At 43.4% G+C, this 22,500-nt stretch overlaps 1 protein-coding gene and 1 long non-coding RNA gene across 2 annotated transcripts in view; both read right to left on the minus strand.

Annotated features, from left to right (window-relative positions):
• LOC122129988 overlaps window positions 1-1,306 on the minus strand; it is a 2,604-nt gene extending 1,298 nt beyond the window's left edge. The window contains exon 1 of the long non-coding RNA XR_006151828.1: window positions 1,173-1,306. This is a non-coding gene — a long non-coding RNA (uncharacterized LOC122129988). The remainder of the gene's footprint in view (window positions 1-1,172) is intronic.
• A 10,129-nt stretch (window positions 1,307-11,435) lies between these two features.
• On the minus strand, window positions 11,436-22,171 carry LOC122129987 (GTPase IMAP family member 7-like; the record flags this gene model as incomplete). Its single annotated transcript, XM_042704730.1, has 2 exons — window positions 22,140-22,171; window positions 11,436-12,430 (listed from the first exon to the last, which is right to left on the minus strand). Coding segments are annotated over exons 1-2 (1,020 nt in total), but the record flags the coding sequence as incomplete, so codon positions are not given.
• Between the last annotated feature and the right edge of the window lie 329 nt (window positions 22,172-22,500).

Below are 22,500 nucleotides of genomic sequence, written 5' to 3' on the forward strand. Positions count from 1 at the left end.
GATACACTGCAGTAACATTTACCTCCCTTAGCTATGAAGCTAATCATTAACCCATCATCATCATCATCGTCATCATCATCATTGTCGTCATCATCATCATCACCATCATCCCCTCTTCCCCAATGTTTCACCTTCCTTGTATTTCTGACCCGACACAGAACTACATTGTGTGTTATTAAAGAATATATAGAAAGGATTATATTGTGTGTTATTAAATAATATATAGATTGGGCTATAGTGTGTGTTATTAAATAATATATAGATTGGGCTATAGTGCGTGTTATTAAAGAATATATAGATTGGGCTATAGTGTGTGTTATTAAAGAGTATATTTCATTAAAAGTGTAAATAAATAGCAGTGACTGAGTTAAATCCACTTTGAACAGATTCCAGTGGTGAGCAGGGTGTGTGGGAAGGTGAATTCCCCTTTAGGGGCTCTGATGTAGAGGGAAGACCGAGTATTGGACTTGGACACTAATGTTGGCTGGAATAACCGATTTAAGTGAATATCCAAGAAGAGTTTTATAAATTAGCGTGAACTAGTGGATGTTACAGCGAGTATTCAGACAGGGTCATGTGACCAGACAATACAGACGGCAGAGGTGTGTCTTGATTGGGGGCAGGCATAGCCAATCAAATAGCAGAATGGGGGCACGCATAGCCAATCAAATAGCAGAATGATAGATTGTGTCAAGCTTTTTAAGTGTTCTTTTTGCAAGCCAGTCTATAAATTGTATTCACATAATTAAACAAAGGAAGTATGGTGATTTGAACAATCATGCGTTTGGCAACGTGAGAGAAAGACGACGTCATATTCCTAGATGTTTATAAACTGTAACCTCCTCCATCTCTACTGGGCCATATTCCTAGATGTTTATAAACTGTATCCTCCTCCTCAGTCTCTACTGGTCCATATTCCTAGATGTTTATAAACTGTAACCTCCTCCATCTCTACTGGGCCATATTCCTAGATGTTTATGAACTCTAACCTACTCCGTCTCTACTGGTCATTTCCACCTTTAGTCTTTAAACGACATCATCATGACTGCTTTCTCTCTCTCTGTCATTTTATTTTCCCATCTCTCATCTTCCCTCTTTCACAGAACACCATATGCTATTTAATATATAGGAAGGCCCATGTTTAAGTATGCTGCCTTTTATTGCAAACTCACCCAGTCTTGTGTTTCAGCTATGGGAGTGAAGTTGTGGTTCCTCTGCTTCTAAGAATCTTAACACACCAAACACACACAGGCTGTTTCTCCTGCAGACTGGACACTCCTGCTGTAGACAGGCTTCACACACACTGTGACTACAGGAAAGGAGAAAAGGATCCCTGAGTGTTTCAGCGTAAACTGGAGTACTCCTCTTCAGAGAGAGATGGAGGCCATTGTCTCTCCCAGTAACAGTCCCTCGTCTGAAATGGCTGATCTACCGACTTCACTTCCTCTCTCAGTAGTGGTGGAATCCTGAGTGCTGAGTCTCTGGATTAGTCCTTTTCTCTCAGTCCTTCCTCTTATTACCAGTTTAGCTCAGGTTCATAAACTAAAGAGTTTACATTCTAGCTGACATTTTAGCCAACGTTACCGAGATCTCAAGAAGCAGACTATGTGTCCAGGAGGAAAGTCCAACTGTGTTGTAAATCAGGTTGATGGTATTTAGTCCTTTCAATCATTAACTTCTAGACTTGAAGACTGAAGACTGAATTCAAGCAGTTATGCAGTTCTTCTCTCCACCAGCAGAGGGCAGAAGGTGAATAGAGGATTGCCAACCCACATCTGAATAATATGATACTTATCCTACAATAGGCATACACATGATATTGTCCATAAATCCTCTCTCTGGGAGGTTTGGGGTTAAAGTCTGCTACCAAAGCAGTGTACCTGCCCCCCCCCCACACACACACCTGTACAGTGTAACTGCCCCCCCCCCCCCACACACACACACACACCCCTTTACAGTGTAGCTGCCCCCCACACCTGAACAGTGTAGCCACCCCCCCCCCCCCCACACACACACACACCCCTTTACAGTGTAGCTGCCCCCCCCCCACACCTGAACAGTGTAGCTGCCCCCCCCCCACACACACACCTGTACAGTGTAACTGCCCCCCCCCCCCCCACACACACACACACACACCTTTACAGTGTAACTGCCCCCCCCCCCCACAAAAAATGCTGTTTTAGAGCCTGAACATATTGATTCGTGATTTGATAATGCACTGTCTTAGAGCCTGAACATATTGATTTGTGATTTGATAATGCGCTGTCCTAGAGCCTGAACATATTGATTTGTGATTTGATAATGCGCTGTCCTAGAGCCTGAACATGTTGATTTGTGATTTGATAATGCGCTGTCTTAGAGCCTGAATATATTGATTTGTGATTTGATAATGTGCTGTCTTAGAGACTGAACATATTGATTTGTGATTTGATAATGCACTGCCTTAGAGACTGAACATATTGATTTGTGATTTGATAATGCGCTGTCTTAGAGACTGAACATATTGATTTGTGATTTAATAATGCGCTGTCTTAGAGACTGAACATATTGATTTGTGATTTGATAATGCACTGCCTTAGAGACTGAACATATTGATTTGTGATTTGATAATGCGCTGTCTTAGAGACTGAACATATTGATTTGTGATGTAATAATGCGCTGTCTGGTCCCCCTACATGTATGAGGTGATACGAGAACAATACGATAGCTACACGTTACACACATAAACACACACTTTATATAGATACAAATTACACACATAAACACACACTTTCAGGAGGACAGACATTCTCCATTTATGTTCATGTCAACTGAGAGTCAATTTGAAAACAGAATGACTGTCAGCAACAGTGTTAACAGTATGCACACAGAGTTAAACGTTTTTCAATCAAATTGAACAACTATGAAGTTAAAAAGTTACATTTTGTTTTGAGATCTGCCATTGTGGTCAACGATACGACACTGCTCTTGTTTCCTGTAAGGTGTTAAAACAATCAGATCTTCCACAAAATGAGAGGAATGTATTCATTGTTCCATGTGTTTCAACATAAACCTCATCCACAGGCATATCTTTGTTTGTTTGTGTGTTTGTGTATGTATTTCATATGTTTGTTTGTGTGTTTGTTTGTGTAAGTATTTCATATGTTTGTTTGTGTATGTATTTCATATGTTTGTTTGTTTGTTTGTTTGTGTATGTATTTCCTATGTTTGTTTGTTCGTGTGTTTGTTTGTGTATGGCTCATATGGTCAGGTCGTCTGATCGTGCTCTGCAGCTGCCCCTGCTGAGGCGGCTCAGGCTCCTGGTCTCCTCCGCTCGCTCAGAGTTCTCCAGCTCCTCCTGAGCCCCAGAGGCTTTCCTCAACTCCTCCTGCACCTCCTGCACACCTCCCAGCTCCTCATGCACCTCCTGTACAGCTGTCACCTCCCTCACCTCCTCCATCGCCTCCTTTTGAGACTTCACCTCTCCACACACTAACTCTTCTCCTGGGTCGTCTGCCTCTTTACTAAGTTCCAGGGGTTTCACCTGCTTTGTCAGCTCCACTAAAGGCTTCACCTCCTTTCCTAACTCCCCTGGAGATCCCACCTCCTTTCCTAACTTCCCTGGAGATCCCACCTCCTTTCCTATCTCCCCTGGAGATCCCACCTCCTTTCCTAACTTCCCTGGAGATCCCACCTCCTTTCCTAACTCCCCTGGAGATCCCACCTCCTTTCCTAACTTCCCTGGAGATCCCACCTCCTTTCCTATCTCCCCTGGAGATCCCACCTCCTTTCCTAACTTCCCTGGAGATCCCACCTCCTTTCCTAACTCCCCTGGAGATCCCACCTCCTTTCCTATCTCCGCTGAAGGGTTTGCCTCTAGACACAGCCCCTTAGGCTTCACTTCATCTCTCTCCTGCACCTCCTCTCTCTCCTCCCCTCCAACTGCCTGTGGTATTGAAACCACCCCCTCCTCTTTCACTCCCACCACCTCCTCCTGTGGAGACAACTTCTCCTCTTCCTCTTTCCTAGCAGGAGGTACTACCACCTCCTTGTCTGGTGTGTGGGTCTCATATTTGATCTTCTCCTCCTCTGCCACCTCCTCCGGTGCGCCCTCTGCTGTGGATTCTCCCACTTTGTCCTCAGCAGTAGACAGCTCCTCTTTAACCTCCTCTGCCAACTCCTTAGGGCATTGCTTCTCCTCTACCCCATTTACTCTCTTCTCCTCCCTGGCCTCCTGTCTGTCCTCCCCCTTCTCCTCTTTCAGCTCCTCCTGCAGCTCTTCTTCACCCCCACCGACGCCATCTAACAAAACCTCCTCACTATTCTCCACTCCACTCCACACAGCTCCTCTGGGCATCCCTCCCCCAAACATGCCCCTGCCTCGCTGTGCTCCTCCCCCCCTTCTTCGTCTGCCTGCTTGGGGTACTCCTCAACCACTTCTTCAAGCACCTCTCCAACCCCCTCCTCCCCTACTGATCCTCCATTTGCTGGGGCCTCCACCTCCCAAGTGTCCTCCTCACCACCTCCCCCACCCAGGTCATCAGTAACCACTCCTCGCTCCTCCCCAGTTAGCCCTTTCTCCAAGATGACGTGTTCTGGGAGCTCTCCGCCCAGCTCATCCAGCCCTTCTTCCTCTATCGACCCCGCCAGAGTCTTCATCGCTCTCCCGTCCACCTCGTCAGGCAGGTCATTCCGGATCTCCCAGATCAGCCCCTCTAGAGCCTTGGAGTTTGTCTGTAGGGTTATGACCTCCGACACGACCTCCGTCACTCTCCCGTCCACCTCATCAGCAACCTCCGGTATCTCCCCGGTGAAGTCTTCCACGGGGTCCGTTGACAGAAGCCCTGGCACCTCCCCTCCCTCCTGTCCTTCTGCTGCCGTGCCTCTTAAACCCTCTGCCTGTGCCTCCTGCTCCTCCTCATCCTCCTCTTCCTCTTCCTCCTCCAGGATCTCTTCAAATATCTCAGTGGTCTGGGCATAAGACGACAGTGTTTCGTTGTAGACTTTGGAGACATCTTCAGTGGGCACTGATGTGGTAGCCTGGCAGGCTCTCTCCAGCAGCAGCAGAGACGTGGGCACCCTCCCAACCTCCATACCCACCTCCGTCAGGGGTTGGTAGTGAGGCGTGGCCCTCTCCTTCTCCAGCAGCCGTTGGACCGCAGGATGGGGGAGGCAATGGAGGGCAGGCCCCTCTGGGTCAGCGGTCCACCCTCTCCACCCCCCTCCCCTTCCCCCTGGCGTCGTCCTCAGCAAACACACATTGTCACATTAAAAGGGCCTAAGGCTTTAAGCAAGGCAAAATCATTCAGAAAATACACACTCCAGTGTAGCTCCGGTGAGGGTTTAAACTCCCCTCGAGTTTGTGTGAGTGTGTGTGTGTGTGCGTGCGTTTGTGTGAACATATGTTTGTGCCTATGTGTGTGTGTGTGTGTGTGTGTGTGTGCAGGTCCTGGGTCCTTGCTGCCCGAGTGAACAGGCTTGAGTGGATGGGCATTGAAGTCTTTGCTCTAGATTCACACATTATAGAAGCACTATTTTAAACACTGTAACTGAGTTAATGATCTTATCTACAGACCCTCTAGATTCAAATCAAATCAAATCAAATCAAACTTTATTTGTACGGCGCATTTCATACAAGGAGGTAACACAATGCGCCTCACAGTAGGAAAGAAAGGGGGGGGGGGGGGGTTTACAAACACTTGTAAAAAAACACACAGATTTTGCCAGAGATAAATAAACAGGAAATTACGTACTAACCGCACTGGCACCATAAAGGACTACTCAGCACAGTTATCGTCAAACTAAGAGACAGCTGCTGGGGGGGGGGGGGGGGGCAGGTACAAACACTTGAAAAGAGACAGAAATAAGTAAATAAATGTTAAATACATTTTACAGTGAGTGATGAGCGAGATCAAAGAAATATGTCTTAAGTGCATGTTTAAAGGTTTCAACCGTTTCAACCGTTTCAGCCATTCTTAGGTATTCTGGCAGAGTGTTCCAAAGGCTGGGGGCATAGAAACTAAAAGCTGCTTCCCCATCTCTTTGTCCTGGCTTTTGGAACTGTTAGAAGTTCAGTGTCAGAGGACCTCAGGGATCTACTGGGTGTGTACCTTGAGAGCATGTCTGTTATATATTCAGGTGCATGACTATGGAGTGATTTATAGACTAGTAAGAGAACCTTGAAATCTATTCTAAAACTAACAGGTAGCCAGTGCAGTGATTTTAATACTGGTGTGATGTGCGCTCTCTGTCTTGTTTTAGTGAGGACTCGTGCTGCTGCATTCTGTATTGTTTGTAGTTGACTAATGGCTTTTTTTTGGTAGACCAGACAAAAGCGAGTTACAGTAGTCTAGCCTGCTCGTGATAAACGTGTGCATCAGTCTTTCGGTGTCAGCCTGAGCGAGAAACGGTTGCACCTTAGCAATGTTTCTTAAGTGATAAAAAGATGTTTTAATTATATTTTTGATATGGGTTTCAAATATGATGCCTAGGTTTCTGGCTTGGTGCTTGGTGGTAAGTGCTAGTGTTTTTAAGTGTGCATTCTTCTTATAGAGGCACTATTTATGAGTTAATGAACTCATCTCCAGACGCTCTAGATTCACCCATTATAGAGGTAACTGTGGTTACATGGATTCGAATTACCGGCTTATTTGGACTGAAATAGAATTATCCCTTTCTTGTAAACACCTTTGTTCGAATAATTGCGGTCCGACTACGATCCGATCGACACCCCGAGTCGGTTGATAATTCGGACATTGCGTGCTTGTAAACGGTGAATTGGACAAGGAACTGGACTCTGCGTCTTTGCGCATGCTTGAGATCCCACCACCCTCCCCCTCCCTCCCTCCCAGGTTGTGACCCGGAAGTCGAAAGAGGTGATAAGTTGTCTCAACTGTTCATACTAATGACACGTTTTTTTATGAAAATCCTGCAGACCTCACAAGCTTATTCTTGTTGATTATGAACAAACATAACAGAAGAGGTCCGAAGATATGAACACCTTTACAACCCCTCCTTAAACACGTATAAGGACGTTCAAATGACCGCAAATTCATGGAGAGAATACTATCCCATTTTCCATCCATGAGACGTGAAGGGTGTCACTGCAAAGAAATCCACATACATTGCAACATACTACCTTCTCAGAGGCTAAAGTCCGATGATAGTTATGTGGTATGCCACTGTGTTGACATAAAAAAAACGTTGACTGCGACTGTTTGGACAGAACGCGCTAATTCACCGAACAAATACTTTCATATTAATTTTCCACCACTTGTTAGTCATGTCATCCATTCATATCGATGTGAATCAATCAATACTAATACAACTGTAACTGTGATGTGTTTTTGTTTCATTTCACAACTTATTTACTGTATAATCAATAGGGATGAGAATCGAGATTGTTTGGAATCGTCAGCCAAATTCTTTAACGGTTCTGCTATCGGTCCTGTGTGGCGTTGCGCATGCGCAAACTTTTTTAGTTTCAGACTGCAGCAAACATGGCAACTAGGCAGAAGCGTTCTAAAGTTTGGCTCTATTTCACACGACAAAAATGACACCTACGCCACTTGTAACCTGTGTAAAAAGTCTATTTCGTCGAAGGGAGGAAATACAACAAATATGAATAAGCATTTGAACACACAGCATGGAATTAAATTATAGGAATGTCATGTCTTCGATGCATGCAGCAGCTCAGCTAATGTCGGCGCTTCATCTCTTTCTGTCCAAGGTAAACTCCTCAAAAGTGATCACAACCACTCACTGTGTGAAGCAATTTGCCTTTATTGTGTGTAGTCGATCAAGTTATCTTCTGTCCCTTCGTTTGAAGCATACATTTTAGCTCCGGCATTGGTCTCCCATTATTGATCACTTCACGTTTGGATTGGAAGTCCAGTTTTGAGAAATGTTTGATCGTAACTGTGTTAATTATCGGAGGGCGTGTGTTATCAGCAAACGTTCGTGTTTTCGTGTCAACCCATTATTAAACTGAGCATATCGTCTTTTAATCCATTATTAAACTGAGCATATAGCTACGCTAGCTTAATGTGGCTTTATGGCAGCTCAGCAAATTCAGCGATTTTGTTAGTGCCATTTGTTTCATTGTGTAAACCAGCTTTCACTATATAGATAATCTCCATTTCCATCCAATTTAGCTGATGACGTTCAGAGTCAGACCGGTTCAGAGGCTGGTAGTCTGTCTGGGTCACAGGCTACAGCTAGCATGTCATGTACACCTCTAGCCCATCCTTTTTTCGAGGCAGGGAAAAATAAAATGACCGAGGAGAGGATCAACGAATGTCACCGAGCAGTGACTACGTTTGTGGTGAAAGGTTTGCACCCTTTTACTACGGTAGATGCCCCAGATTTTCGTTAGGTTAATTTCTAGGAACATGTTTAAATTAAACAGAATACATTTTATTTAAGTTATGTAAGTTTTATTTTAAGTTCAAGAGGAATATGTATAAATGTTTTTGGTTATTTTTTTTTTTTTAATGTGTATATACATACTGTATATGGTGTGTGCAGCATTATAGAAAATTATATCAAAGAAAATTAATGTAAATAAACCCGTTTGTGCTCTTTTTTTCACCCCTTGCCCAATAAGAATCGATAAAAGAATCGATAAGGAATCGAATCAATAAGCAGGAATCGATAAGGCATCGGAATCGTTAAAATCTTATCAATTCTCATCCCTAATAATCAACGATAGCAGGTGACTGCTTGTAAACATTCCAGATTTTATTTGCTTAAAACACACAGCAGTACTGTCAAATCAGAAAGCAAATCAGCTGTCACTCGGCTATTACCTGACCAATACCTTTCAAACTCGGTGATAGTATTCACAACTAATTTGTCCTTCATTCTATCAAATATGATGAAATTTGGTATTGCACCCATGAGGCAAGCGTGAGTACATTTTGTTCGGTTATCTGGCGCTGAAAAAAACATGAAGAAGTACTGTCAAATCAGAAAGCAAATCAGCTGTCACTCGGCTATTACCTGACCAATACCTTTCAAACTCGGTGATAGTATTCACAACTAATTTGTCCTTCATTCTATCAAATATGATCAAATTTGGTATTGCACCCGTGAGGCAAGCGTGAGTAGAGTTTTGTTTGCGCTGCCCTCTAAAGACAGAGACATGACAGGTGGGGCGCGAATGGACGCGATGAACGGGAGATTTTCCCTTTGCAATGCCTTCCTTTATAGACAATAACGATCATACACTCCCATTGCACTCAAACGAGGAGATATTGTATCAATTAGCCTATTAAGTATTGTAGTTCAATGTTACAGCAACATAACTTTGCTCCGGTCTCTACATCTGATATATTTGTGTGCATCACCATTCTCGCTCTCTCTCTCTCTCTGCCACACCCACCCTGTAACCTACGTGTTGCTCCATTATACATTATAGGAATAAGACCATCATACAACACTGTATTAAAATTAGATGGGGGACCGGGATGAAAATGTGACCTGGAAGCGTAGTGTACCGGGATATGACATGCTTTCGGCCAATGATTCGATTTATTCACTGCCATATATATATTAGGATAATAGCAGTTTCCCCAAAAAATCGCATTGTCCAAATAAAGCTAGATTCGAATTGATACCATCATGTAAACTGCCTGACTATTTTAAACACTGTAACTGAGATAATGAGCTTATCTCCAGACGCTCTAGATTCACACATTATTGAAGCACTATTTTAAACACTGTAACTGAGTTAATGATCTTATCTCCAGACGCTCTAGATTCACACATTATAGAGGGTACTAATGAGAATATCTCCACATCATGAGCTCCTCCTCTCTGCTGCTCCTCAGGGATGCTGCCATGTTTTATAGAACTGCCACTTTAACACTCCAAATCTACTGACAAGCTAAGAAAGATGGGCTGAGCATGAGTGAATGTGGTCATGGAAGCCTTTTTATAAATTTCAAAACACAAACATCATCATCAGTAACATGTCATTGTTACGCTTTCAGGAGTGAAGGACCCACTAGCAGACAACACAGCTCAAGGTTCAGAGTTAGTTTTAATAAATTTCTCAGGCAACAAACCAAGGGCAAAAGACAGTCTCGTGAGTCAAAAAAAAAACACAAACCAATCACAACAAACAGAAATCAGGTGTGCTCACAAAAGGGGCGGGAAATCAAACAAAGACAGGGTGGAGTCAGAGACACATGTCATTTCAAAACAAAAACAGAAGGCACATGACACCAGCACATGATCAAAACGTAAACAAAAGCACATGTTGCCGGAAAAACAAGAACTTAAACAGCAGAATAACTAACAGTAATAAGTATAAAACCTGAATGAAAATAAACTTTAATATGCATAAATATGTACATTATATGTACAGTTAGTAGGTCAAAGAAAAACTTCACCATTTAACCTTCGTCATTCATATACATAAGAGAACATGCTTCTGTTCTATGTGAACATGCTTCTGTTCCCTGTCAGCCTTGTTTCGGTTCTCTGTGAGCGTACTTCTGTTCTCTGAGAACGTGCTTCTGTTGAATCCACTCAATGGCCAAATCAGCTGCTCTAAACTCAGCCAGTACAGGATCGCAGTGACTCAGTCTTTAAACTCTGACCTCAGGTTTGTGTCCAGACTTGAGATTACATTATTTGTTGCAAGTCCCACAGTTGAAGGCTTTCAGGTCCAGATCAAAATCATTTCATGTCATAACAGGTTTTCAGGCAGTCCCAACCTTCCCCAGAAGCCGGTCTTGAGAAGTGTAAAAGCCCTGTTGTGTATTTCACAGTAATTGTACCCATTAGATAGTACTGCCCAAAGATGGTTCACAGACATGAGCCTTACAAAGTCTTCAGGAAACTCTTTCCATCAGAGTATCAGTTGACATACACATTTAACAATTATTAAAAGTAAAGAGATACTCTGCAGAGCCCACTAATAAATTGGCGAAACTATCCTGAGGGGTTTTCAAGTGTAAGAAGCCCTTTCTCTTCCCCTTCAGCTCTACCATGCATATCTTTCTCTCAACTGTTAGTGAACTGTGATCTTTTAATGGCTGTGGGTTTCTGTAAAGGCACATGAGACACATTGAACTGAGGCCATAATGACAAACATCTCTGGCATGCTAGATATTACTAATGATGTAATGCACAAGCCATCCTGATGAGTTTCTACTGATGAAAGCAGGAACTCCTACTATTGCCCTTTGAACTCTGACCCCTACCCTCCCCCTCTCCGCTCTCAGTCTGTCCTGCAGCTGTGAAACATCCAACTTCATTCTTTCCATCTCTCTGTTCTTCTCCTCCATCTCTCTGTTGAACTCTCCCTCCATCTTCTCCTTGGTGATGCTGATGTTTCTCTGTAGTTCAGGCAGGATGATCTTCATGAGGTTTCTCTCTGCTTCAGCCCTGGTCTCTCTGTCATAGCTCTCTCTCATCTCCTCCATCTCCTCTCTGTGTCTCTCCTCCAGCTCGCTCCTCTCCTTTTCTCTCTTTTCTCTCACGCTGATCAGCTTTCTCTCCATCTCCTCTCTCTGTGTAATCTCTCTCTTCAACTGTCTCTCCATCTCCCTCTTCTTCTCTTCATCCCTCTCTTCTTTCATATTTTTCTCCAGTTCTGTTGTTCTTTCATTTAATATTCTAATTTCTCCTTCATGCTGTTGAATCTCTCCCTCCATCATCTTCAGAGACTCCTGAACATGTTTATCAAGTTCCTCTCTTTTCTCTCTCTCCTCCCTCAGTTTCCTCTCCTCCACCTCTCGTTCTTTCTGTATTCTTCTCTCTATCTCTCTGAGCTGTTTTTCTGCCTCCTGGTAGGTCTCACTGCTGTAGAATCTCTCTCTGTTTCCAGACACCATCTCTTCTATCTTCTCTAGCAGCTGTGTGATCTTAGTGTCTTCAGGCCTGTCCTTAACGTTGAGAAGGTGACACCTGTTCCCACATTTCTCTACCAGCTGCTGGAGCTCCTGGCTCCCTGTCTGGAGCAACTCCTCCACACTCCTCTCTCTCAGCCCCTCAGCATGGGTGAAGAGGATCAGTGTGTGTCCCCAGCAGCCCTCCCCAAACATATCCTCCATTTTCTCCAGCATCCTCCTCTCCTCTCCTTCAGACGGCTCCACTGGAATCACCAGGAGGAAGGCGTGAGGTCCTGGGGCAGACAGACGGACACAAAGCCCCACGTCCTGTCTCAGGTCCTTCTCAGAGAGTCCACTGCAGAACCAGTCTGGAGTTTCCACCACGGTCACCCGTCTCCCAGCCACCTCCCCCTGTCTGCTCTCACTGTGCTGGGTCTCTGTGGATGTGTGTGTGAGTGTGTGTGTGCTGGCCTGCCTCCCAAACTCCTCTGTGCCCAGGATGGTGTTTCCTGCTGCCCTCTTCCCAGCTGTGCTCCCCCCCAGCAGCACCAGCCTCAGCTCAGACACAGCAGGAGACACTGGGGGCGCTGGACCAGGACTCTCTCCTCCCACTGCAACACAGACAATCACAGTAAACCATCACACACAGCTCAGTTATAACATAATCACAACAAGCAAACTAAGTCTATCATTTGTTAGTGAGACAAAATATTGACTCTTTCAGCCTATGCAGCCAGTCGTCTGGTTGCCATGGCTACTACTAACTAATAACTAAGCAGCTTTCTAAAGTAGTGTTAGCTATAGCTAGATACATTAAATATTCATTCTTAGTAGACATCCATCCAGCATCCAGAAACTGCATCTGTCCAAATGTCCAGGGTGGTAGGATCACATTGCTTGAATGTGACACATGAGTTCTCCAACAGCTGTGAGAATGTTCCACCCATGACCTGAGCAGAGACACTGATGACTTACTGGATGGAGGCTCTTCCTTACTTCTTCTTCTCCTGACCGGAGGATCTGGATCTGAGAGCCCAACAGAAACAGAAACAGAAACAGAAACAGAAACTGGATCAGAAGCCCATTTAACTAGAGTGGTAAAGCTATTAGTTTTACATGCTGGACAGCGGGACTGAGTGTATTAGGTTTGCATTTCTCATACTCACCATCTACAGGACTCTCTCCTCCCACTGCAGACACACACACACACAGGCACACACAGACACACACACACACACACACACACACACACACAGACACACACACGCACACACACACACACACACAAACACACACACACACACACACACACACACAGAAAGTGTTTAGAAATCAGAAGTCTTTGTAACAGATGGTCCAGTTATCATGAGCTGTAAATCAACACTAAATCAGGACATAAACAATATCAGAGTGTGAAGCTAATTTATGAAATGTGATAAATTACCTCACTATGCATAATATTTACAACTTAGTGTTGATTAACACAATGATCTTGCCAACGTTTATATCCCTTCAAATACAAAGTTTTTTTTAAGACATTAAATTAATCACAGACTCACAAACATGAAGACTTACTGTTTGGATAATCCGCCTCATTACTGTGTCTTCTCCTGACGTGAGGAGGATCTGGATCTAGGAGTCCAACACAAAGAGAAACTGGATCAGAAGCCCATTCAGTTACTGTAGTAGCTACTGAAGTGTTTGACACTGTGAACAGCATTGAGTGAGACAGGATTAATGATACTGGGGAGGCTCTCCTCCTGATGCAACACAACACAGACAGATAGAGACTGAGATCTAAAGGGAAAACAGGAACTGGAGCTGAGATGTGTGAGTATGTCAGAGTGTTAATACCATGTGAGTGAAAGTAGCAGTTCATTTAATGGGTAATTAGTTTAGAAAGATAATCACTACAATTGGTCATTTGGGCCTCAACACAGGGTCTATGTTCCTAAACACTTAGGATACACATCTCTTCTCTCACACTCACCAGTCAGATGATCTCTTTCTCTCTCCTCCAGCTCTCTGTCTCTCTCCTCCAGCTGTCTGTCTCTCTCCTCCAGCTGTCTGTCTCTCTCCTCCAGCTCTGTGCCTTGTTCTTGTAGTTGGATTCTCAGGTCCTGTAGTTGACTGTTCCTGTCCTGCAGTTCCTTTTCCAGTGACTCCAGTTGTCTTTTATTGGTTTCGGCCTCACTGGTCATGTTCTCCAGTAGTCCCTCTCTCTCCTTCTCTCGTTTAGTCATGTTCTCCAGCTCTGTCTCTGTCTCCTGGAGAAGTTCATTTGTGTCCTCTAGTTGTTGTTTTGTCTTTTCCAGCTGTTTGTCTCTCTCCCCCAGCTGTATTTCCCTCTCCTCCAGCTGTCTGTCTCTCTCCCCCAGCTGTATTTCCCTCTCCTCCAGCTGTCTGTTTCTCTCCTCCAGCTGTCTGTCTCTCTCCTCCAGCTCCCTGCCTTGTTCTTGTAGTTGGGTTCTCAGGTCCTGTAGTTGGCTGTTCCTGTCCTGCAGTTCCTTTTCCAGTGACTCCAGTTGTATTGTACTGGTCTCCACCTCACTGGTCATGTTCTCCAGTAGTCCCTCTCTCCCCTTCTCTCGTTCAGTCATGTTCTCTAGCTCTGTCTCTCTCTCCTGGAGGAGTTTATTCTTCTCTTCTAGTTGTTGTTTTGTCTTCTCCATCTCTTTATTCTCATCTTTTAGTTGTTGTTTTGTTTTCTCCATCACTTTATTCTTCTCATCTAGTTGTTGTTTTGTCTTCTCCATCTCTTTATTCTTGTCCTCTAGTTGTTGTTTTGTCTTCTCCATCTCTTTGTTCTTCTCCTCTAGTTGTTGTTTTGTCTTTTCCATCTCTTCATTCTTCTCCTCTAGTTGTTGTTTTGTCTTCTCCATCTCTTCATTCTTCTCCTTTAGTTGTTGTTTTGTCTGTTCTATCGCCACCAGTCTCTCCCTGCTCTCTGTCAAAAGTGTAATCTTTTCATCCTTGTTCTCCTCCAGCTGTTTGTCTCTCTCCTTCAACCCCCTCCCTTGTTCTTGTAGTTGGGTTCTCAGGTCCTGTAGTTGACTGTTCCTGTCCTGCAGTTCCTTTTTCAGTGACTCCAGTTGTCTTTTACTGGTCTCCACCTCACTGGTCATGTTCTCCAGTAGTCCCTCTCTCCCCTTCTCTCGTTTAGTCATGTTCTCTAGCTCTGTCTCTCTCTCCTGGAGGAGTTTATTCCTCTCCTCTAGTTGTTGTTTTGTCTTCTCCATCTCTTTGATCTTGTCTTCTAGTTGTTGTTTTGTCTTCTCCATCTCATTTTTCTTCTCATTTAGTTGTTGCTTTGTTTTTTCCATCTCTTTATTATTTTCCTCTAGTTGTTTATTTGTCTTCTCCATCTCTTTTTTCTTGTCCTCTAGTTGTTGTTTTGTCTTCTCCGTCACTTTATTTGTCTCCTCTAGTTGTTGTTTTGTCTTTTCCACTTCTTTGTTCTTGTCCTCTAGTTGTTGTTTTGTCTTCTCCGTCACTTTATTTGTCTCCTCTAGTTGTTGTTTTGTCTTTTCCATCTCATTATTCTTGTCCTCTAGTTGTTGTTTTGTCTTCTCCATCTCTTTGTTCTTGTCCTGTAATAGACGTTTTGTCTTTTCCTCTAGCTGTTGTTTTGTCTTCTCCATCTCTTTATTCTTCTCCTCTAGTTGTTGTTTTGTCTTCTCCATCTCTTTATTCTTCTCCTCTAGTTGTTGTTTTGTTTTCTCCATCTTTTTATTCTTCTCCTCTAGTTGTTGTTTTGTCTTGTCTCTCTCCTCCAGCTGTCTGTCTCTCTCCTCCACCTGTCTGTGTCTCTCCTCCAGCTCCCTGCCTTGTCCTTGTAGTTGGGTTCTCAGGTTCTGTAGTTGACTGTTCCTGTCCTGCAGTTCCTTTTCCAGTGACTCCAGTTGTATTTTACTGGTCTCCATCTCACTGGTCATGTTCTCCAGTAGTCCCTCTCTCTCCTTCTCTCGTTTAGTCATGTTCTCTAGATCTGTCTCTCTCTCCTGGAGGAGTTTATTCTTCTCCTCTAGTTGTTGTTTTGTCTTCTCCAGTAGTCCCTCTCTTTCCTTCTCTCGTTTAGTCATGTTCTCTAGATCTGTCTCTCTCTCCTGGAGGAGTTTATTCTTCTCCTCTAGTTGTTGTTTTGTCTTCTCCAGTAGTCCCTCTCTTTCCTTCTCTCGTTTAGTCATGTTCTCTAGATCTGTCTCTCTCTCCTGGAGGAGTTTATTCTTCTCCTCTAGTTGTTGTTTTGTCTTCTCCAGTAGTCCCTCTCTTTCCTTCTCTCGTTTAGTCATGTTATCTAGCTCTCTCTCTCTCTCCTGGAGGAGTTTGTTCTTGTTCTCTAGCTCTTGTTTTGTCTTCTCCACCTCACTGGTCATGTTCTCCAGTTGATTGATTTTCTTCATCAACTCATCATCTGTTGCCTTCCGCCATGAGAGCAAAACTGGGAAGATACATGTTGTTATATTTTCAGTCTTGTAGTGTGGACTATGTCATTAGTAGACAATTTCATTATCTAATACAAATACAGTCTACAGTTAATTTCCAATCACTCTTCTGGTTTATATTCTTGCATTTGTGACATTCATGTTTCACACAGACACTCAGGAAGTCTCAAAACACACACACACACACACACACACACAAATGTTTTCTGACAGAGGCCAAATAAAGAATGTAGGCTTTGGTATATGATTATTAAATTAGTTGAATTTAATCAAAAGACTAAAGCTAGATAAAGAGAGGTGGCTTGGTGATATCGTTTTTATCGTTTTTATCGTTTAATTACACTAAATGGCAAAGGCTACATGAAAACGTTGGTTTGGCTATATGATTATCAAACTGGTTTAGTGAAATAAATGATGAAGGCTTCCTAACTTGAGGTCAATATTAAATGAATGATGTCTCTTCTCTCCCCAACAGGACCTGCAGACACCCACCCTGTAAGGAGCTGCTGGCCAGGAAGAGGTCAGTTCTGGTTTCATAACTCACTGAACACCATTATTCATACAGAGATAATCTGCATTTAAGCACCTGACAGTCAACCCTGTTTATGTTGTTGGCTGATCTGACTGGGTCAGGTAGAGTCTGTGGGTAACACAGCAATAGTCCAGTCACCACATAGCAGATCTCAACCCAGTCACCACATAGCAGATCTCAACCTGACCCAGTCACCACATATCAGATCTCAACCTGACCCAGTCACCACATATCAGATCTCAACCTGACCCAGTCACCACATATCAGATCTCAACCTGACCCAGTCACCACATAGCAGATCTCAACCTGACCCAGTCACCACATAGCAGATCTCAACCTGACCGAGTCTCCACATAGCAGATCTCAACCTGACCCAGTCACCACATAGCAGATCTCAACCTGACCGAGTCTCCACATAGCAGATCTCAACCTGACCCAGTCACCACAGCAGATCTCAACCTGACCCAGTCACCACATATCAGATCTCAACCTGACCCAGTCACCACATAGCAGATCTCAACCTGACCCAGTCACCACAGCAGATCTAAACCCAGTCACCACATAGCAGATCTCAACCCAGTCACCACATAGCAGCTCTCAACCCAGTCACCACATATCAGATCTCAACCTGACCCAGTCACCACATATCAGATCTCAACCTGACCCAGTCACCACATATCAGATCTCAACCTGACCCAGTCACCACATAACAGATCTCAACCTGACCCAGTCACCACATAGCAGATCTCAACCCAGTCACCACATATCAGATCTCAACCCAGTCACCACATATCAGATCTCAACCTGACCCAGTCACCACATATCAGATCTCAACCTGACCCAGTCACCACATATCAGATCTCAACCCAGTCACCACATCTGGGTGCCCTAAGCAGAACTGTTTTCTGGTCACTGGGTTGATGTCACTGATGAGACGAACAACTGGAAACTCATGAAATTGTTATGTGCTTGTAGGTCTGTGTGTGTATGCGCGTGTGTGTGTGTGTGTGTGTGTGTATGTGTGTGTGTGTATGTGTGTGTGTGTGTGTGTGTATGTGTGTGTGTGTGTGTGTGTGTGGGTGGGGGGGGGGGGTGTAACTCTGTGTATGTGTGTGTGTGTTAGTCATCCATCTCACACATGAGCCAGTCATCCATCTCACACATCACACATTTCCTGCCACATCACTACTAGAATGACAACATGTCCATCAAAACTGACAGCATTTACAATATGTCATCAATCCTATTAGTGTTATCAGTATATCATCAATCCTATTAGTGTTATCAGTATGTCATCAATCTTATTAGTGTCATCGATATATCATCAATTCTATTAGTGTTATCAATATGCCATCAATCCTAATAGTGTTATCAATATGTCATCAATCCTATTAGTGTTATCAATATGTCATCAATCCTATTGTTATCAATATGTCATCAATCCTATTGTTATCAACGTCATCAATCCTATTATTGTTATCAATATGTCATCAATTGATACGTCATTTCCTGTTTGTTATAAGTGCTGCAACCTGCTGATAACTCTATAACTCTTCTCTACTCTAAATCCTCTAAAAACCTCTGAGGCCATTTTCAAAATCTTCTAGAGGATTAAAACACTGACTCTAATTCAACGCATTCATCATCAGGATTTGAGGCCATTTTCAAACATTTCTAAAAAGAAAAAAACTCTTCTGTTTCTGAATCTCGTTCTTGATCGACGCATTCATCATCGGTATTTGAGAATCTCTACTCTGCTGGACTATCATCTATCATCTAAAAAAATACTTGTCAACTTTTTGCGGTGACAAACAACCTACAATAACTACAACTGCCAACTCACAGGTTAGTGGAAGGCGCTGTCGTTCTTTTAAACAAAAGGCAGGAGATTCATTTTATCCTACAAACAGGTTTTTGCTTCTTCCTGTAAGCTCGAAGTTGTTTAAGCTATCGCTACATTAATACAACATGTCCCAATTCTGACTGAGAAGCTAGCATTTTAGCGAGCCTACGGAATCCTTGCAAGCAAACAAGCTTAAGTTAAAGCTTAAAGTTTGACTACTTCACGCGAGTCACCACGACATCGTAGCTAACAGAAATACATAAACTCAACTTTTTGACTCCCATCTGACATCACCACGATGTCCCCCCTCAGTGGTGCACCTGGATGCGACTTTTGCCTCCTGCTCAGACAGAAGGTTGTGGAACTTGAAGTCAGGAGGGCCCTCAACACAGTCGGCATCCCCTTGACGACTTCTCCCGCTTGACGTGACAACCTCCACCCTGGTCATTGGCAGCTCCATGGTCAGAGATTTCTACATCCCCCCTTCACCTAGTGGTCCCTGCAAGGTTCCCTGCTTCCCCGGAGCCAGGGTCTGTGACATTCACCGTAGACTCCCAAGCATCCTCGCCGGCTACACCAAAATCAGCACCATAATTGTACATGTGGGCACCAACAACATCAGAGCGAGACAGTCAGAAGTCCTGAAGGCAGACTTCACAGCTCTCCTCACTACCCTCATGGACACAGGAAGATGGATCATCATCTGAGGGCCTCTCCCTACCTACCGGAGAGGTGCTGACAGATAGTCCAGACTATTCAACCTCCACACCTGGCTGCGAGCGACCTGCGCCTCATTACACATTAACTTTCTTAACAACTTTGACCTGTTCTGGGAGAGGCCCGGCCTGCTGAAGCATGATGGCCTCCACCCGAACCGGATCGGAGCCAGTCTGCTGTCGGACAACATGAGGACCACCCTAAGGCATTGCAGCATCTTGTGCTGCAGGAGCATCTCCTTTGATGATTTTGCCTCGTTTGAATATCATGCCATAGTTCTAAATTGCCAGCCTCCTGCTCTGACAGTTACTGTGTATAGGCCACCCAAGCAATGTCCCACTTTTCTAACAGACTTTTCAGAACTACTCTTCATTATCCACACAAACTACGGTAAGATTAGTATCACTGGTGATTTTAACATACATGTGAATAATGGGAACGACTCAAAGGCTAGGGATTTTATGAATCTCTTGAATTACATGGATATTACACATCACTGAACCCACTCACAACCGTGGCCACACCCTTGATCTAGTTATTACAAAGGGTCTTAACACTGTTATATCGTCTGTCTGTGACCTTGCTCTTTCCGACCACTTTTGTATTTTCTTTGAAGCACTGGTTCCTAAAGTTAAAAATAGATCTGAATGTTTTATTAGGAAACGCTATCTTAACTCTGCAGCAGCTGAGAATTTCTTGAATGAACATAACTAGTACAAAAACCCCAGATGCAGGGCCATCATGTGTTAATGATTAAGTAACTACTCTCAATACAAAATCAAGGACAGCACTTGACTCTTTAGCACCACTGAAACAAAAAAAGGTTTTAGCCAAACAAAAAGCTCCATGGAGAAATGAGGAAATTATTCAACTTAAGAGATCCTGCAGAAGGTCTGAGCGTACATGGAGAAAGACCAAGCTACAGGTCCACCTTGATATTTTTATGGATTATCTTTCAGTCTTTAATAAAGCAATATGAAATGCTAGGAAGGATAATTTCTCTAATTTGATATCTAAAAATTCTAAAAATTCTAGGCTGCTCTTTTCAACAATCGACAGCCTTATAAATCCTGCACCCAAAATAGATGATGGTCTCTTTTCCACCTCCAAATGTGAGGGATTTGCAGCATGCTTCAGAGATAAGATGCTTCAGAGATTAGGATGAATATTGCTCAGGAAATTCCAAATGTCTTGTCTTCTGATCCCCTTCCACCTGCTGTAACAGTATGAGCTTTTTAACACTGGCTGATATAGAAATGCTGAGCAAAGTAGTGTCACAACTGAAGCCGTCCACATGTCCTCTTGTTCCCATTCCCACCATATTTTTAAGACCATCTTTAACTCTGTGTCTAAGGACATTCTAGCCATTGTAAACTGTTCCCTGCTTACAGGTATTTTCCCACCAGAACTTAAAACTGCCCTGGTGAGACCCCTCCTGAAGAAAAGTAATTTAGACTCTTCAGTTCTAAACTATTTTAGACCCATCTCCAACCCTCCCTTTCTATGCAAAATCCTGGAAAAAATGTATTTAAACAGTTAAATAATTTCCTAGATGCTAACTGTGCCTTTGACACTTTCCAAACTGGTTTTCGTTCCAATCATAGCACAGAAACGGCATTAGTCAAGGTTGTAAATAATCGCAGGATTAATGCTGACTCCAAAAAACGATCTGTCTTGGCCCTTCTGGATCTGAGTGCAGCCTTTGTCACTGTCGATCATGATATCCTATTGATGATATCCTATTGATAGACTTGAAAATTGGGTTGGCATCGCTGGTCCAGTCCTAAAATGGTTTAGGACCTATCTAACTGTCCGGGAATACTTTGTCGCCCTCGGAGACCACAGTTCAAAACTCACTTTTGTCTGGTCTACCAAAAAAAGCCATTAGTCAACTACAAACAATACAGAATGCAGCAGCGCGAGTCCTCACTAAAACTAGACGGAGAGCGCACATCACACCAGTATTAAAATCACTGCACTGGTTACCTGTTAGTTTCAGAATAGTGGCAATATCCTTAGTGACACTATTCCTAGAAGAAACCGGTTATTAAATTCATACTACAGACGATATTTGTTCAAATAAATTAGTTGGAGATCAGCCTACAAAACCCGGTAGCAATCTACATTGCAGAGCTAAGGCTGGGTTCCTAATTGAGTGGAGTCAGACAATGATAATGGCGTCGGATTAATATGGTCGTACAAAGAAAGGTGTTTTAATAAATGTTACGTTTTCAGCAAAGCGAAGAGAGAGACGCATCTGCCCAAACCTTCTAGACGCCTATTCCCTCATTGGTCTAGGAAAGTTCCGTCTTACGTCATCAATCCTATTACTGTTATCAATATGTCATCAATTCTATTGTTGTTATCAATACATCATCAATCCTATTCGTGTTATCAATATGTCATCAATCCTATTATTGTTATCAATATGTCATCAATCCTATTATTGTAATCCATTAAAGTTTTTTTTGGTGCACTTGGTGCCTTTGCAGTAGATCGTTTTTATCCATTGCTTCATGTTATTATTTTCATGAAATATAGTGTATAGCCTATATTGGTTTAATGGTGTAGTAGTCTGAAAAGTAGATAGTAAATGAAAATATTTCATGTTTTTTGGTGCACTTGGTGCCTTCACACAGTCCATGCCCTGTGTGTACATAGCGGCGGCCCTGCAACCAATCATCTCCACTCCTCACTCAAATGGCAAAGATCCACCAATCATCTCTACTCCACTCTCTCACTCAGCAGTAATCAGATCTCAACCAATCATCTCTCACACTCACCCAGAGACTGGACAGATTCCTCCATCCTCTTCCTCTCTTCAGCAGTTACCTCCCTCTTCATCTCCCTCTTCATCTCCTCCTCCACTGTAATACCAGAGTAGAGAGATGAGCTCTTTGAAGCAGGAGGCTAATAGACATGAACACACATGGAGCACAAATACACACACACACACACACACACCCACACACACACACAAATGGAGCACACACACACACACCTACCTGTACTAATACACACACACACACACCTACAACACACACACCTACAACACACAGACCTAAAACACACTTTGAACACATCTAGAACACATCTATAGTAACATTCCCCAGCAAAGCCACTCACTGCAACACACACAAATAC

Source organism: Clupea harengus, unplaced genomic scaffold, assembly GCF_900700415.2.
Source record: "Clupea harengus unplaced genomic scaffold, Ch_v2.0.2, whole genome shotgun sequence".
NCBI classification, from domain to species: Eukaryota; Metazoa; Chordata; class Actinopteri; order Clupeiformes; family Clupeidae; genus Clupea; species Clupea harengus.